Source organism: Amblyomma mixtum, chromosome 3 (genome assembly GCF_055824585.1).
Source record: "Amblyomma mixtum isolate Tamu chromosome 3, ASM5582458v1, whole genome shotgun sequence".
NCBI lineage: Eukaryota > Metazoa > Arthropoda > Arachnida > Ixodida > Ixodidae > Amblyomma > Amblyomma mixtum.
Window position 1 is genome coordinate 122144940 of NC_143014.1, and position 16409 is coordinate 122161348.

Here is a 16409-nt window from a genome sequence, read left to right on the forward strand (position 1 = left end):
GATGGTCCTTCTGACTGCATCAGCTCGCGATAGCCATGCCTGTTAACAGGTTCTCCTCATATAAATAGCCCCGCCATGTTCTGCGCTGCAGCTACAACTCTTAGCATCTAAACGGGGCCGCAGAGCAAAAACATCTGTACACTGATATTTAGCTACAGCCTAAAAATAAACACCCTTTGTCTGATCTCAACGCTATGCCCAATAACCTGTAGGTGTTCTCTCTAAAAAAAAAAATTGCAGCCGCTCACCTGAGCATATGACGAGTGATCACCGCTATGCTCCAACTCACGAGTAGTTTGCAGCAGTGTGGAACCTACAGCCATAGAGACGGCCATGCTCATATGCTGACGCACGCAACCTCTCTGCTTTGTAAGGTTGTGTTGTAGGCCATTTGGTGATCCATATTGAAAAAGTGCTTCGGCGCGGAAAACAGGGACGAGACAATGAGAGAAAACACGCTCTGTAATGTATTTTATTCTGTCGTCTTGACCCAGTTTGACGCACAAAATCACTTTATGAACCCTTTCTGACCCAGGCTGAAATAAACCACGTCGATAGCAGTTCACAAATCTACCGCGGACTTGCGCATATCATCCAGAGCAGCTTATAAATCCGCACTTCACTGAAACAGCATCTTGGTGCGCATACGCAGGAAGAGAAAGCGAAGTTGGCGAACATGCACACTGCTTTCGAAAAGAGACAACAAGAAGTTTGCTCAGCAGACGCCGTTATTTACGAAGTGGACAGTGTAAAGTTTGGTCACCGTCACTAGTTTCTCACGGAAGCGCGCACCAAAGGCAAAGAAAAGATTATTTCCGGTTCTCCATTGAACAGCAAAGAAATGCAGCACAGGCGGGTAAGCTCACGCGTAACTTCACGCGAAATGATCGACGCTCTTTACAGCGAATGCAGATTAATCTGGGAATTTTACCTCACAGAAGCACAATGACCGTACCTGCGCATTCTTTACAATGACCATATTCGTTACACTGCAGTTATTGCAGCCTTCTTCGGCTATCAAATAAAGTTGATGCATAGCTGGGTGATTACACCACCACAAAGCACACAGAATTGAACGAAATTGAACAACCGAGACATCCAACCCGTAGAACAGTCAAGGAGCCACCAGATTTCAATCCGAAGCCTCGTCTTCCCGGCTTGCCTCTGGTGTCCATGGTGGATAACGTACAGGCTCGCCAGCTTTCTCTCTAGTTAATAGTATAGGTTTGTTCGATTTGGCTGCACTTTCTGCACCACTTCTGCATCACTTTCGCATTCGTATCGCCAGTGCGGCGCGCGCCCGCTGCACTTACGTCATCGCTTTGCAGAAGTGCCAGCCCGGTGCAGCACGAGTTCTTGGCTGGACATCACTCTCCGAATTCGAAGTGCAGCTGTAGTGCAGATAGCTATGGAGGCGCCTATGCGTAGGCTGGAGTAGCGGAGAATATATGACCGTAGTCTTAATGAAATTATGACACTTCTTTATTGAAAGGAGGAGGCGAGCAACTGTTTGTGGCGTCATAATTGTAAATCGAAGCGGTAAAGCCGAGCCCCATGGGCAGCATTTGAGTGCATATCCGTAAGGCATGTGTGTGTATACATGCAACAACATTTTTTTAATTTTTTTTTTAAAGTGGAACGACAATTGAGTTGAAGGACCAACGGGCCCTCGTACAAGAATCTCTCTATGAAGCTGCAGCAGCACATCTTGAGTGCTCCCCGAGCAAATCGGAATTCGTGCACATACGTACCAATCCAAGGTGCGCAACCAAAATTGCCCTCTCCCTGCTTAATGGCCCGATATCTGAACACGATGAAATCAGAGTATTGGGACTCTACATTCAAAAGAACCGCAAGATTGACACCACGCTGAAGAAACTCCGCAAGGTGGGGGATCAGGTGGGCCGTATGGTCCGCCGGGTATCAAACAAACGAGGAGGGTTGCGATGCAAAGACGCCCTGCGGCTGGCCAATGCATTCGTAACCAGCCGAATCCTGTATTCGGCACCGTACCTCCACCTGCGCAAATGCGATGAGAATGCTCTCGAAGTGATTCTCCGCAAAATCTACAAGAGAGCTCTCGACCTCCCAATTGCAACATCCAGCCAACGTCTCCTCAGCCTGGGATGACGAACACCTATGGGGAGCTGCGCGCGGCTCATCTCAGCAATCAATACTTGCGGTTAAGCAAAACACGAGCGGGTAGCCGCCTACTGACCCGCCTCCACATCAATTACACAACCCAAGAGGAAAAGCGGGTATCCATGCCCGAGGTCTGGCGCTTCGCACTACAGGTTCGCCCCCTCCCCAATAACATGACAAAGGATGCCCATGATGGCCGCCACCTCGCTCGAGCGGAGGCCATTTCCGAGCAGTATGGTGCTCGATCAGGGGTATTTTACACGGACGCGGCCGGTCCACACCATGGTGGTTGGTACACGGCTGCCGTTGTACACCAAAACAACCCAGTTCAGGGCCTCACCTTCCGTGCCCCTAACATTACATTCGCGGAGGAAGTTGCTATCGCACTTGCAGCCGCAGACCCAGCGTCCCGAGTAATTATCGCCGACTTAAGGGAAGCTTGCCGCAATTTTGAACAGGGCCTAATTCCAGATCGTACCTTACAAATTTTACACAGATGTGAGTACCGGGATCTGCCAACCCGGCGCACCATCATCTGGGCCCCAGCACATGCGGGGGTAGAGGGAAAGAAGGTAGCGGACGCTACCTGATCCGGCTACTGATTTTAATCCAGCTATTACTTTTCGGTAGATCTCTCTCCTGTATCAAACCGCTCATGGCCGATACCCACCCCCATGTAAAGGCCTCAAGAAGGCAGAGGAGCGTTGGCTTCTTCGGCTCTACACCAAGACGGTACTGTGCCCGGCAGTGCTGAAACATTTCAATTTGGCCTTTTCGGGCGAGTGTCCACACTGTGGGGAAGTGTTTGCGGACACGTATCTTATGAGGTGGGCATGCCCTGCCAATCCTGCTTTCCCACCCCGCCCCCACCCCACCCGAGAGGACTGGGAGGCTGCCCTGCTCAGCTGCTAACTCTCCAGGACCAACGAGCCCTGGTGACAAGAGACCGGGCCGCCACGGAGGCCACAGAGGTCCCGGACTAGGGATCCCTCCTAGTGATTGTGAGGGCCGGGCCCTTCAGGCACGGTCCAAGCAATACCTCTCTTGTACATAGTATAAATAAATGTTTTACACCACCACCACCACCACCCTCATACAACAGGTCCGCAGGGCAGCTCAAGCCAGTGCAGCCCTGGAATGAGGATCCCACCCATAAGCTCGCACAACTCCCTTTCTTTTTAATAAAGTTTTTCCTCCTCTTCCTCCGGAAGCCTTGTACATATGTGTGGTACAGTTGCATGGACAAATGTTTAGGGGAGCCCCCAAGGTGGAGAAGAATTTGTAATAAGGGAGTAATTACTCATTGACATCCACCCAAGCGCAGCCATACGGCCACGAAAGAAAGCTGTACAGCTTTCTCAGAAACTTCGTAGTTAAAGAAAAATTCGTCCTGGTCCCGTGTTCGAACCCCGGACCAGGACGAATTTTTCTTTAACTGCGAGGTTTCTGAGAAAGCTGTGCAGCTTTCCTTTGTAGCCGTATTTCTGCGCTTGGGTGGTTGTCAATGAGTAATTACTCCCTTATTATAGTTGCATGGAGGAAAGAAAGAACAAAGGAAAGGCAGTAACGTTACATTTTTTGAAGCCGGACGTGAGCGCTCCCTCCCGTAGTTGGCCGCCGTCTCTGCGCATTTGTGCATGCGCAGCAGACAATGAAGCAGACGACGCCGCTGCGCCCAACGTTACTATTGGCTGCGCCATCGGCCAAAAGACTCCTAGTGGCCATTGCGAAATCACGTGACTTCCGGCACATATTTTGTCAAGCAGCTCGGCTTGCGAGGGTTTCTCCTTAGCTTTTCTTCCTCCACGATATTGCCTATCTTTTTCCTGCGGAATGGGACATTCAGACCAACGGGAATGACGACAGGAAACCTGGGAATCTAGGCGAATACAGCCAGCGCTGAAAACAACAACAAAAAAAAAACACTGATTTGATTCCATTGTATGGCTGTGTACTTCGCCTTCTCTGGCCGCTTGCTAGCTGGGAAGTCCGCATTCTCGCTGCCGCCGGCGGGAATGCGGCAGCGAGCACCACAGCGACCACATCTACCTTGCCTCTGGTTAGGTCCGCCCGGCGATCCAAGCGATAAGTCAAGTATCTAGTGTTACGTTACTTGGCGTCACGTTAGGCTCATTTCTGATATGAAAGCACATGTGTTGCCGAATTATCTGAGCACAGCGAGGCCTAACGTGACAATGCGCTTCGGCGTTATGATCTGGGAAATTTACTCTCTATTTATGCCCTCAATATTGTTGCGCGCAGTAGCACTGGAGCCTGTATGTACACCAAAATTCATTAAGTAAATATACTAATTAGGAGAGGACAGCGTTCCCAAGGATGTCATGCATGAGATCTGTCAAAATCTCGTCGGAAATAGCATATGCATTTATGGTGAACAGCCGCCGCGGTGGCTCCGAGGTTATAATGCTCAGCTCTTGACCCGAAAGACGCGGGTTCGATCTGGACCGCGGCGGTCGCATTTCGATGGAGGCGAAATGCTAGAGGCCCGTGTCAGCGCCTCCTCTATTTTTACAATGCCTGCCGAGTAGGGTCGATCTGACCGTCCAAAACCCTCTTCTGTCCTCCTTTCCTACTCTCCCCCGTCGCCTAGCCTTCGCGCCTGCTGTGCGTCTGTGGGCGAGAGGACCATCTGGGTGGCGCCAGACAACGGAAAGCGGACGAGGCCACTTTGTTATCATTTCTATCTTTCTTCGTGAGGCGACGCTTTGCATCCTTCATGACCATCAGGCTGCCTGTCAGGTATGGACGCGTCATTCAGCGCGCTATTGGTGGCGCTGCTCACCGTGAAGCGCTGGTCATCGTGAAGCCGCTGCAGGCGCTGGTTTTAAAAGGAGTCACAGAGAGTGCGGCGGTTGGCATTGCAACGGAAGGCTGTGGCGGCTTTGCCAAATCATGTCGGTCTTTTAGCTAAGCTACAACGCTGAAACATTCCGGGAGAGGAACTTAAACTGCTTGGCGAAAATATGAAATCAGATGGTAAACGTATTTAGTAATAAGTTATGCTATTTTGGCTTTGGATTTTATCATGTTCAGTAAGAAAAAGTGGAGAATGAAATGTTCACGACAAGGCATTTTTCAAGACTACCAGACAACAATAGCTTTCCAGTCGTAGCTGTACTTTTGTCGAGATAAGCTGTCATTGTTACGACGACTAGATAAAGATTATTGTCAGTCCTTGGCAGCCTGCAGCTACGATTATTTTGAGAAGCGAAAAATGAACTTCATTCGCAAATACACGGCGCAGCAGCTGTTGCCAAAGCATATCGGAAGTTCTGCCTGGTCCTGACTGGAACCAGGGGCTAATAAAACGATGCAAAACAAAGAAAAGCGCCTCAAGAAAAAGAGGCAGATAAAGCGGAAATCAAGACCACTTCAGCGCGTGTTCAGGGGCAGTCCCCGTAAAGGCCGAACCAGAAGGCAGAGTTTCTTCAGCGCCGCGTCAGCGTCTCTTCTACCGGCGTTGTCGTTCGGCGCCGCAAGAGAGATCGACCAAACACATGAGGGCGTACGAACTGGCGTCTCCACCCGGGCGTTAGGTGTGTTTTGATTGTTGTTGAGCTCCGCTCGCGCACGAGATGCTTTGTCCTCCTAGTGCGTACAAAAGTGGTTGCGCTACAATGCAGCCTTCTTAAGGCTGTAAATACCTGCAATACAAGCAAATAGACACCAATTCTAAAAATGTAAATGGCTATAAATACAAAGAGTTGTACATACTATTACTGTAAATTGTTGTAAATATATGTGAATAAATGCACGTAAACGTCAACTTCTTTTGTACTGTCTGTGCAGCGAAGTTCCTCAGCTCCAAATAAACGAGCTTAAAATTGCCCACTCTTCACACAAAACTGAAAGCAGCAGCCCTGCTGCAGATAATTATCCGGTGCCATTTTACTGCTGCTGCGAGGACACCTCGTCCGCTTCGCGGACCACAACATTTACCTGCGCGAAACAATTTTCGTTAACAATGGTGCCACGAAATAAACTTATAACACTCTACTCGTCTGGCAAGGAAGAGCAATAAGTAGCGCAAGTACTTCAAACAGCGCATCAAGTATGCCAGCCGCCATCCTCAAGGGATAGGCGGAGCGATCACCACCGGCCACCTCTGCAAACGGCGAGCAGCTGCCGCTCCAGCCGATTGCCGTTGGAAAAAGCGCCGCGCCACGGATCAAGCGAGAGCTACTCAAGAAGGGGGAAACAGCAACAACTTGACAGACACCAGGAGTACGAGTAGGGCAGCGCCATCACCGCCGCGCGCCCAAACGCAAGCATGACGCAAGCAGTGGTACCATCTGGCTAGCGCCGCAGCGCGACAACTAACTGAAATTAGGTGTACCGACGGCTCCCATTGCGAAGCGGGCGATGCGGCTGGCATTGTAAAAATAGAGGAGGCGCTGCCCGTGTACTGTGCGATGTCAGTTTACGTCAAAGAGCCCCATGTGGTCGAAATTATCCGGAGCCGGCGCCTCTCATAGCCTGAGTCGCTTTGGGACGTTAAATCCTGTAAAACGAAAACCAACTTAAGATGAACACGTTTCGGTCAAGACCTTCGGCGCAACCCTGAAAGAACTGCTCTACAGATGTCAGTGAGTACACTGAAGCGTCTACATCACGTGATGTTTCATGCTTTGTACAGTGGCTGACACGGAGAGCTTTGATGTTTCTTTGCTTAGGAAACATTATGAGCTGTTGGGCCAAAAAGAAAACCAAATTCTAAGTGCGTATTAAACTGTGCATTTGTCACTCCTTCACGCTTCTGCTCCTTGTGGGACTTACAAATGACAACGAATAGCCGCTCGCGCTGTCGACATCGGCTTCAATGACGCAGCACGTCTGAGGTGCTATCACGATGACCTAGCTTTTGCAGTGCATCTGGTGCTGTAGTAGACCGTCCAATACCATGTTGTAACACATGCGAGAGACTGTACGGAAACCAGAGATTATATTATCCTCTTAAAAGAGCGAAAATTACGCGGACGAAAGCACAAAGGACACACACGGCGCTGACTTTCAACTACGTTTATTGCAGAAATTTACGTGAATTTATATACATGGTTTGATACGCTACGGATGAAAAAAGAAGGTGCAATGGGCAAGCAAGAAGTGACGCTAATCGTCTTTCACATGCGTTGCCAATACGCAAGTTACTTCCCCAATAATGCATAGGAAGGTGTGCCGGCGCAGAGGTCACGCAGAGCGATGATCCTTTGCGCTTCAGTCATTCCCCTCGTGTTGCGGTCCTTGCTTCTTCTGTAAATTCTGCTAAACTCGAACGCCGGTTGACACCTTTCTTTTGCGTTTCCTTGTTCATTCTGAGCACTGAAGCAGTGGGTTTCGGTTTTTGGAGCTCACCATATCATTTTTGTGTTCCCTTAACTTATCATTCAGGCACCACACTGTTTGTCCCACGCGCATTTTCCCACAAGATAGAGGAAGCTTGTAAACCAATGCTTGAGTTCAATCTATAGACCTGTTTTCGTATTTTATCTTATATGCATACTTGGCTCCGTCACAGGACTACTAATACGGCTAAGCAGAGAAAGCTTGCAAGCAGCGAAGAAAATTACTCGGACCTGCGAATATTGCACTATCTTCTTTAGGTTGTGGAACAATGTAAGAATGTAGGGAATGACTGCTGCATTTTTCTGCTTTTTTAGTTTTGTTGCCACGGCCGTGTTCCCGTTTCTCTTCCTGCTTACATACAAACACTCAGCAGCAGATAGGTGCATGTACATCGGGTAGCCTGAGGCCGATAGTGAGCGAAGCTGCGGCCACATAGGTGCTCGCAGGATTTCTTTAGGGCAGTTTTGAAACGTGAGCTCACAACGGTTTTATAGACTAGTTTAGAACGCGCGGAATTAAACTATAATGGTGGCTTATTGGAGCGGGGTTCATAAGCCCGTCACACGCGGTTGTCTGTGAGTACAATCTTTACATATAAAAAGCAAATGGTTCTAACCCATGTTCGATAAGCGCAGAACTTACAAAGAAGCAAGGACCGCATCACGAGGGAACTCACTAAAGCACAAAAGATCATCGCTCTGGGTGACCTCTGCGTCAGCACCCCTTCCCTTGAAATTTCGGAGCAGGAACTTGCGTACTTCGCAAGGCCTGAAAATGGCCATTAGCGTCAGTTTTCTTGCTTGCGCATTGTACCTGCGTTTTTTTCCATCTGCCACAGATTAATCCATGTAATAAATACACGCAAATTTCTCCAATAACCGCAGTTGAAAGTCAGCGCCTTGTGTGCGCCTGTGTCTCGGTCCGTGCCATTTGCGCTGTTAAGATATGAACAATTGAAGAGCCCGCACCTCTACCCTTGTTATATTCAGTGTTGACCCAAGTACAACATTCACATGCAGACATACAGACTTGTTGAATGTACAAACAATTCTGAAACAACTATGCCAGGGCAAGTCAGCATTCCAGTAAAACGTTTAGACAAAGCTGAGGTGTCCCGTGGGGGCGTAATCGCGGAAAGTGATTGGTGTGACCGCAAGAATGCCCATCCGCCCATGCTTCTAGTCTTAATCCAGCAAGCACGGTGGAGCTACCAACAGCCTTGGTCAGAAGTCTTGAGGCAATAGGCCTCGCTTTTAATCCGTGTAATTGGATTGTTGCGGCGCACCCGAAATTCCAAATCTCCAGAAGGGGAGCAAGACCCTTGTCCTAGCCCCTACGGACATTTAGAGCTTCAAGGGTGCCACAGGTGCGCGACTGTACTGCTCAAAAGCAAGCCCTCTGGCCTGAAGACTATTCACCGAGGCTGTACGTGGAGCATGCTCGCTCATTAACTGCTTGATTAGAGGTCACTGGTTAAAACCAAACGCACCATGTTAGCGCAGTATAATTTTCCACTTGCTGAGCTATTACTGTTATCGGTTATTTCGTACCTAACAACCTCACTCGTCACGGACTTGAGCGCAGGTACAACACTCGCACGCGGAGTGAGATAAAATTTGACGGTAATGAAAGTCCTTGCTCTCGTTGTAGTGGCAGTCCATCGCTTTTCGCATCGCCTCGTAGAGCTGGCGGTGCTTCCACGGGCTCGGTTGGTCAGCAGTCCAGAATCGAAGGCGCCTCCCTCCTTCTCACGCCCCTTCGTCCAACGAACTCTCCGCCCAGACGGCTGCAGCGTTCGTCGCCAGCGCCCGGTTTTCTGGGGCGCATCCTGTCGTGTCCCGGGCTTGGCTGTTTTTGCGCTCCAACTCGTCCCTCGGGGACGGCCGCCATCGTCCTTGAAGCGACGGCCCACCGGCGGGCCCTCGCGCGGGAGCCCGCACACCGTTGTTATTCATGGCGCGCGCACCCCGCTGTCCCGAACCTGCCCATCGGTGGGCCTCCGGAGCGCGCACGGCTCCCGAGCGCGTGGCGTCCAGCCGGTCAATCCGCGCGGTCTCCATTACAGAAGCGCGTTGCGCCACCGATATTTGCCGGTGCGACCGCGAGTCCTTGACCGTTCAGCGGGCAGCGCCTATTTTTCTCGCCATGGCACATGGGCCAAACACGCGGCACGCGAGGATAAGAAGTAAGAACGGGAAAGAAAAAGTACGAGGGTCGGCTGAGGGAGCGCGCGCGCAACGCGTGCAAGGTGAAACCGGCAGGCAGACTGTTGCCTTCGACGAAGTGCAATCGCTACGTCCATTTCGCAACGTGGGCTTCTTTCCTGGAATCATTTGCGAGCGCACACGTACTACGCTACGCGAAGAGAGGAGGTGTCGGGGTGAAGGTGGAAGAAAGCGTTTTTCATTATTTTGTCCCCCGGCCGAGGCTCTCTCTGTTCTTCGCTCTCATCAACATAAGCGGAGACGAAAGGGCAGACGACGACAGTCGCTTCGAGGGGGAAAGTTCCTTGCGAGAGCGTAAAGCCCCCCTCGAGCAGAAACCAAGAAACACCCGGCGCAGCGTCAGACGGAGCCTCTCCTTGGCTCCGACGGGCGCCTCGTCGACTTAGGCGCTGACGGGAGTGGAACTTGTTGGGGCTGTGCAGGAGCTTCTCTTTTTCTCTTGCATTCTTCTCGCCGCTTCTTCGCAAGCGGCCCTCCGCTCTACGATCGGCCGGTAACACTGAGCGGCCGGCTCAGTCACCCGCCTGACACCGTCGGCGGCCACTCTGAAAAGCTCTCCGCCTTCCAGACCACCCACAGGTGAGACCCCCGCGCGTCGTCTGTGCGCACCAGCCTGATGCATCGCCTCGAACAGGCCATGTGTCGGGACTGCGCATGAAGCACGTTCAACCGCAGCTGTTCCCTTGTCAAGGCATGCGACAGTGATTATCGCTGCGCTGTCTCGAAACGCTGGAAGGTGGCTACCTTTCAAAGCAGCTCTCATATCACCCCGGTGTGTCTAAAGCCGGCTTCTAAGATGAAAGGGCTCAGTTTATGATGAAGGGTCGTTGCACGTAACGTAGCTTGAATCCGTGCTACACGAGTGACATGGCGACATTTGGGTTTAAATAAGAAACGGGGAGGTAAGGAGGTTCGCTGATTAGACGGTGGACTTTTAGCAGTGATATGAAGTTGTCCAAACTAACGGCGGCCAAATATCTGCTCCCGAAAGTGAAGAAATTTGCAGTTCATGTGTTGCCATTCATTTGCTCGGCGATACGGCACAAAAACTTCAGAGAATACGGATACAGAGTGCGGCGTAATGCTTCATTTTCGGGATGAGGCAGGCAGTGGTAAGGCAGATGGGGTTGCCAGGGGCGGCAGGGAGTAGATGATGAGGACAGGAGAGGAACGTAGGTTGTAGACTCCAAGTCAATGAATTTGAGCAATTCAGGCAAAAAGCCTCTTGCGCAGGTGTACAGGGGGGGGGGGGGGGGGGGGGGGGTTAGCCCAAATATTAAATTTACACAAACGCACGCACGCACGCACGCACGAGCACAGCGCGATCTTGGTGTATGAGGCATATATGTACGTGTACACTTCAGGTTTACGGCGTTTAACGTTCCATAGTGACTCAGGCTATGAGGAACACCATAGTGGGGGACTGTCCGGATAATTTCGACCACCTGGGGTTCTTTAACGTGCACTGACATCGCACAGTACACGGGCTTCCAGAATTTCGCCTCCATCGAAGTGTGACCGCTGCGGCCGGGTTCCAACCCGCGTCCTTCGGGTTAGTAGCCGAGGACCATGACCACTGAGCCACTAAGGCGGCTGTGTACACTTCAGATGTGGCTGCGACAATAGAAAGGAAAGTATGAAGTGAGGCATATGCTTACCTGTAGTTTTGTTGCTACACAGTTTAAATTTGCAAATTTGTCCCGCAGCTCTTACGCCCCCGCCTGAGTTCCTCTAATACAAGCACCACAAGGCTGAAAGGCGTGTAGTGAGATGCATAGGTATAATACGCTGCACGAATGAGAGCTGACTGCGTCTATAGGATGCGCTAACGGTTCCACATACGCACTGTGTCGCCTGCAGTTATGCGCATATCACGTAGGGAACGCATCAAGTTATACTTTATGCGATGAAATCCACTGCCCCATCCAGTCAGCTTTTTTCGATTGAGAAGGTATGTCCGAGAAGGCGTAAAGCCTTACTAAGGCCCTCTTTGCAAAAAATGAAGAGCCCCAGTAAATGAATTTATTCCCTGAGGTAAAGCCCCAAATTTTGTATATCTGAACCGTTTATATAGAGAGAAAAAATTAAAAGTGATAAAGATCTGGAAGAGCACTTTATTGGCTTTCTAATAGCTCAGTGCACGACATGGAACTCATTCCGTTTCGCACGTAGCAAGCGGTACACGGCTTTCTTACCTGGGTTTTCAAGCTGCCTGTTAATTGAAGGCGTGTCAACTTAGGAGTTTTCTAAACCTCAAAACGTCGCTGCAAAGAACTGTACAAAAGCAAGCGGTTCACTTGCTGTAGAGGGCAAAAGATATTTGTTCATACAGCCTTATCTGAAATGATTCCAAGTTAGACGACTCAAAAGGGAAATGATCGATATTATTGGTAAACTAGCACACGTTCGAAAACGATGAGCCTTAGATCTAGTGCTCACCTTGCAAACACCTCATCTTCGAATGGTTTGAGGTGTTCGCATCGATATTTCTAAAAGGAAAGCATACGCTCAATTTTAATTTCGCCTCTAGACGAATAAGTTCTAAAAAAATTCGCAAGCAAAATTTCTTCTTTACAAAGGAGCAGGGAGGTTAATGGCACCGTCTACCGACTCACGCCATCAAGGGTGGAGGCGATACGCCGAGCAGACCATGTATGTACGCGCAAGCACAGAGGATATCCATGCATGACGACCGTATAGATAGGCATCGAAAGACCAATATATTGCAGCTCTGGCCTGGGAACCACGGCATCGTGGCTGGGCAGAACAGGGCTGATCCTAATCTCTGTGGCACAGTGCCAGATGTTAACCAGCGAGCTTGCGAGCTGCAGGCGCCCGAATAAGCAAGCCATCCAGAGGTATAAAAGGAATATTTTTTTTTGTCGTGCTTTTGTGTTTGGGCAACAAATGCCTCACGCTGACTGAATAATTGAGCGCATGTAGCAAATGGGCGACTATTTCTTGACCTTTACGTGAGCTGGATACAAACGATGCGACCCCTTTCACTTAGCGTAAACCCGGGGGGTAGATAACTGAACACGATGCGCCTCTGTCCTCCACCGCAACGTGGCGCCACCTGTCTTCCGCGCTGCTCATTGGCCTTATTTTTTTTCCTTTTATATAATTATACTGAAAAATTTGCTGACCTCGTCGCCGCGAAGCACTTTCGGGCGAACTCGACGAAACCAGAGACGTAGATGACGTTCGTGAAAAAAGAAAGAGATAGGGAAGAACGAAAACTGCCTGACAGGCTTTTTCCTTTTTTTTTGTTTTTCAACGCTCTCTGTCGGCACGTAGACGCAAGGACTACGCAGACCTTACAAAAGCAGATGACCGGTCGGCTTTCTTAGCGTCCTGGCGACTTTCCAGGAATCGATTTGGTGGGCACGCCTTGCAGGCGGATCGAGTATATATAGCCAGCGCGAGACACGAAATAGATGGCAAACATATGAAAACAAAAATAAGTTAAATTAACATACTGGTCATGACGTGCTCCATCATAGCGAGTGACTGCAACGGGCCTTACACGCATTACAGAAGAGCCACCGAGCTAGTAAACACGGCGGGAAGATAAAAATTACACTTAAGTTGGTAAACGCTGTGGAAGGGTCTTAGAGCTGTCGCTCGTAAACAACTTACCTGGGAGTGAGAGAAACTTCAAACCAACAACAAATATTACTTTACAGCTGACGGTAAAGTAAACGAACAACAACTTCGGCAGCTGTAACAGCAAATGAGAAGATGCTGTGATATTCCTTAATGGCCTTTTCGTCCTCGTTTGTTGCGATACAGCCGCATATACTCTTCCAAAACGAATGTGAGTCCAACAGCAGAAACTTTATGCTAGCAGTGTCGCGACCGCTCCCGTAAAAAAAGCAATTGAGCCGAATCAGCTATCCTGTAGATTACATCACGGTACCTCCATTCAAGAAGCCACTGACTGACCCTGCGCTCGGGGTATGGTCTTGTCGAGTACAGTGAAGGTTGGATGCAGACCACGCAAGGGCTCTTTGTCGCATCTGGAATCAAACGCACATGCGTCCATTCAAGTGTGCTTTCGACAGCTGTGTTATGCTGATTAAGGAGCGACGAATGCGCTTTAGGGTGATCACTCACCACATAGAGTCAGCGTTTCGCTATAGTCAACGTTGCGCTAGCCTTAGACGCTCCTCAAGGTATTAGCGGAACCTCTGTGAAGAGAAAGGTTCGTTGTGATCCCAATTCTCGCGAATAAATCACGCTAAGAAGTACGGACAGTAAAAAAGTCCCATGCATAAAATTAAAAGATAATGAAAGAAAACAAACAACAATTACTAATAGAACTTTCTTGAAACCAGACAACGCTCTCTTAGAAGCAAGAATTGTAAAAAAAAAAAGATTGCATGACTAACTCATCAAACGAAGCAAGGAGCTTCTTTTCGCTCTTCAGTTTGAATTTTCAGCGGAACAGCAAGAAACTGGACATTCAATTAGGCGCTTCATTCGCTTAAAGCGCTTGAAGAAGCCTTGTTCGGCTTCTTCGTCAGTCTTGTAGCCTCAGAACTATGCTGTTAAGCGCGGTTGAAGGCTGGCACGAAGAAAGCAGTTCGCAAAGCGAAAACGACAAGCCGAAAGGAGTGTTCGTGAGATAAGCGCTCGGGCAGCCCTCTTTCTCGAAGGAGCCTCTCGTGTCGCCTTCCGGTAAAAGGCATCCGCGCGGTCGACTGTCCTCTGCCACGCGCCCGTCCCTTTCGGCGCTGCGGCGGTGACCCTGAAGCTCTGGTGCATTGCGGAAGAGCGCAGTGGTATCAGCGGCGGTGGAGGCGCCCCCACCCTGCGGTGCGGAAGACGTGCACGCTTATCGGCCACGAGCCCGAATGTCCCGCCGACTTCCATCGGAAGGGAACGGCGGCTCCTGACGGGGCTCCGGACGGCCCAGACAGCAGCCCAGTGTCAGTGGGGCGACTGAGCGCTGCTCTCCCGTTGCTCGCAGGCGCCAAGATGCGGACCCTTCTCTTGACCACTGCCCTGGCCCTGCTTCTCCTGGCCGGCTCCAGCAACGCGCAACGGAGGAGAGGTATACGCTCGTTCAGCCATCGCCACGTGTCGAAGGGTGGAGCGAGGGCGAATTTGTGGCGAGATTTGCAAAGCTTCTCTTTCGTGAAAGTGGTTCCCAGTTCAGTGGGGCCATTCCGATTGGCTGTCGCGATTGGCCAGCGCTCTTGCGCCGGCCAATCTCGTAGCCTTCATCCATAGCAGTAGCTTCGCCAATCTGTCCTTCAGCCCACATCGAGAGTACAAGCTCTGTTCTACATTAGAATTACTCTCTCGTTAATCATTCTTCGCAGCATTCAAGGTTTACAGATATATATCTAAAGGCTGTAGCGGAGAGCTAGGTGTTAGTGGCCTCAGTTTACTCGAAAAGAACTGAAAAAATCAGCTGGGGCCTTTCTCGTCGAATATTTTGTTTGGGTTATCCTCTCGTTAGCCAGTACTCTTGTGCTGGTCAGTCAGAAAGAGCTCTTAGGTGAGAAAAGTTTTGCAAATAAGGGCTCTGAAGCTGCACACTACATCCATAAGCTGAGCTTTATTTTCGCTAACCATGCAGGTGGTGTACAGCATACAACGAGGAAGTTATTATTAATGAGCTGAAATTCGCCTCCTCAATAAAATGACAATAGTTGTGGAATGTGAGGGAGAGTCTATCCATATATACTCACCAAGGCAGGACACTGGACCAGAGTCCTGGCTCGGTGGCCATTGGACAGAGTCATAGGGACGTCCTCAAACCTTTCATGACAACTCAAACCTTTCATGACAAATCTTGAGTGAACATTTAGTATCAGAACTGCGATCGCCTCCGCATACTTACGGCAGTGTGTAGAAGCTTTAGGAGCCCTTCTTTCTTAACACGAAACTGACATTTCTGATAGCATTCTTAAAAGTTGCTGCGCCAGGATTGAATGGGTGCTACAACATCACAGCCCTTCCCGCAAAGAACATAAGCAAGGTCATGTTGACCGGGCGCAGGACAAGGCCAGGGCCGTGGCCAGTCTCGTGGCCGAGGTCAGCCGAACCAGGGCCAGAGCCAGGGCCAAAGCCAGGGCCAGAGCCAGAGACAGACTGCGCCGGCGGGGCGCCCCAACTCCGACTGCCGGACAGCGTCTGGCCAGCCGGGCGTATGCCAGCCCATCAGCCATTGCGTGTTCCAGTTCAACGTCATTGAAGACATCGGGACCTCCCGCTGTGGCGACGCCATCCGTGTGTGCTGCCCTCTGGACACGCCAGCGGCATCAGGGCAAAGTAAGCGGCTGTGTGTTCAAAGCGTAGGCAACCGCATTCCGAGCGGTTATCCTGGTGAGAAAATCGCGTGCTTGCAAGAAAATGTACTGCTGGATGTCTCCCGTCTATGCGCGCTTATACATAGCCTATTATGGGTAGTTGAACCTGGCGTAATACGCTTTTGTCTTCCTAACAACGGTGTAACGGCGGCTCTTTTGCCAAGGTCAGTCTGCATTGCTGCTGAATGTAAGTAGATTACAAAGGAACGACGCTATGGATGGGAATGAACTGGACGTGCTTGATTTTGAGACGGCGAGATTCCACGAAATGCGCTGATTAATCATTCAAACTGGGCTACATCACATGTGCGCAGTGTTCCTCATAAAGTGCAACAACTGGTTAACGCATTTTGCAATG

General features: G+C 50.2%; 1 protein-coding gene across 1 annotated transcript in view; it reads left to right on the forward strand.

The window, feature by feature from the left end:
- Positions 1–10002: 10002 nt before the first annotated feature.
- The window catches only part of LOC149351658 (immunomodulatory peroxidase-like), a 34835-nt gene continuing 28428 nt past the window's right edge, over positions 10003–16409 (forward strand). Inside the window, exons 1-3 of the mRNA XM_089580994.1 lie at positions 10003–10310; positions 14704–14787; positions 15741–16013. Coding sequence (XP_089437120.1) covers positions 14712–14787; positions 15741–16013 — 349 coding nt within the window. The 5' untranslated portion in view covers positions 10003–10310; positions 14704–14711. The remainder of the gene's footprint in view (positions 10311–14703; positions 14788–15740; positions 16014–16409) is intronic.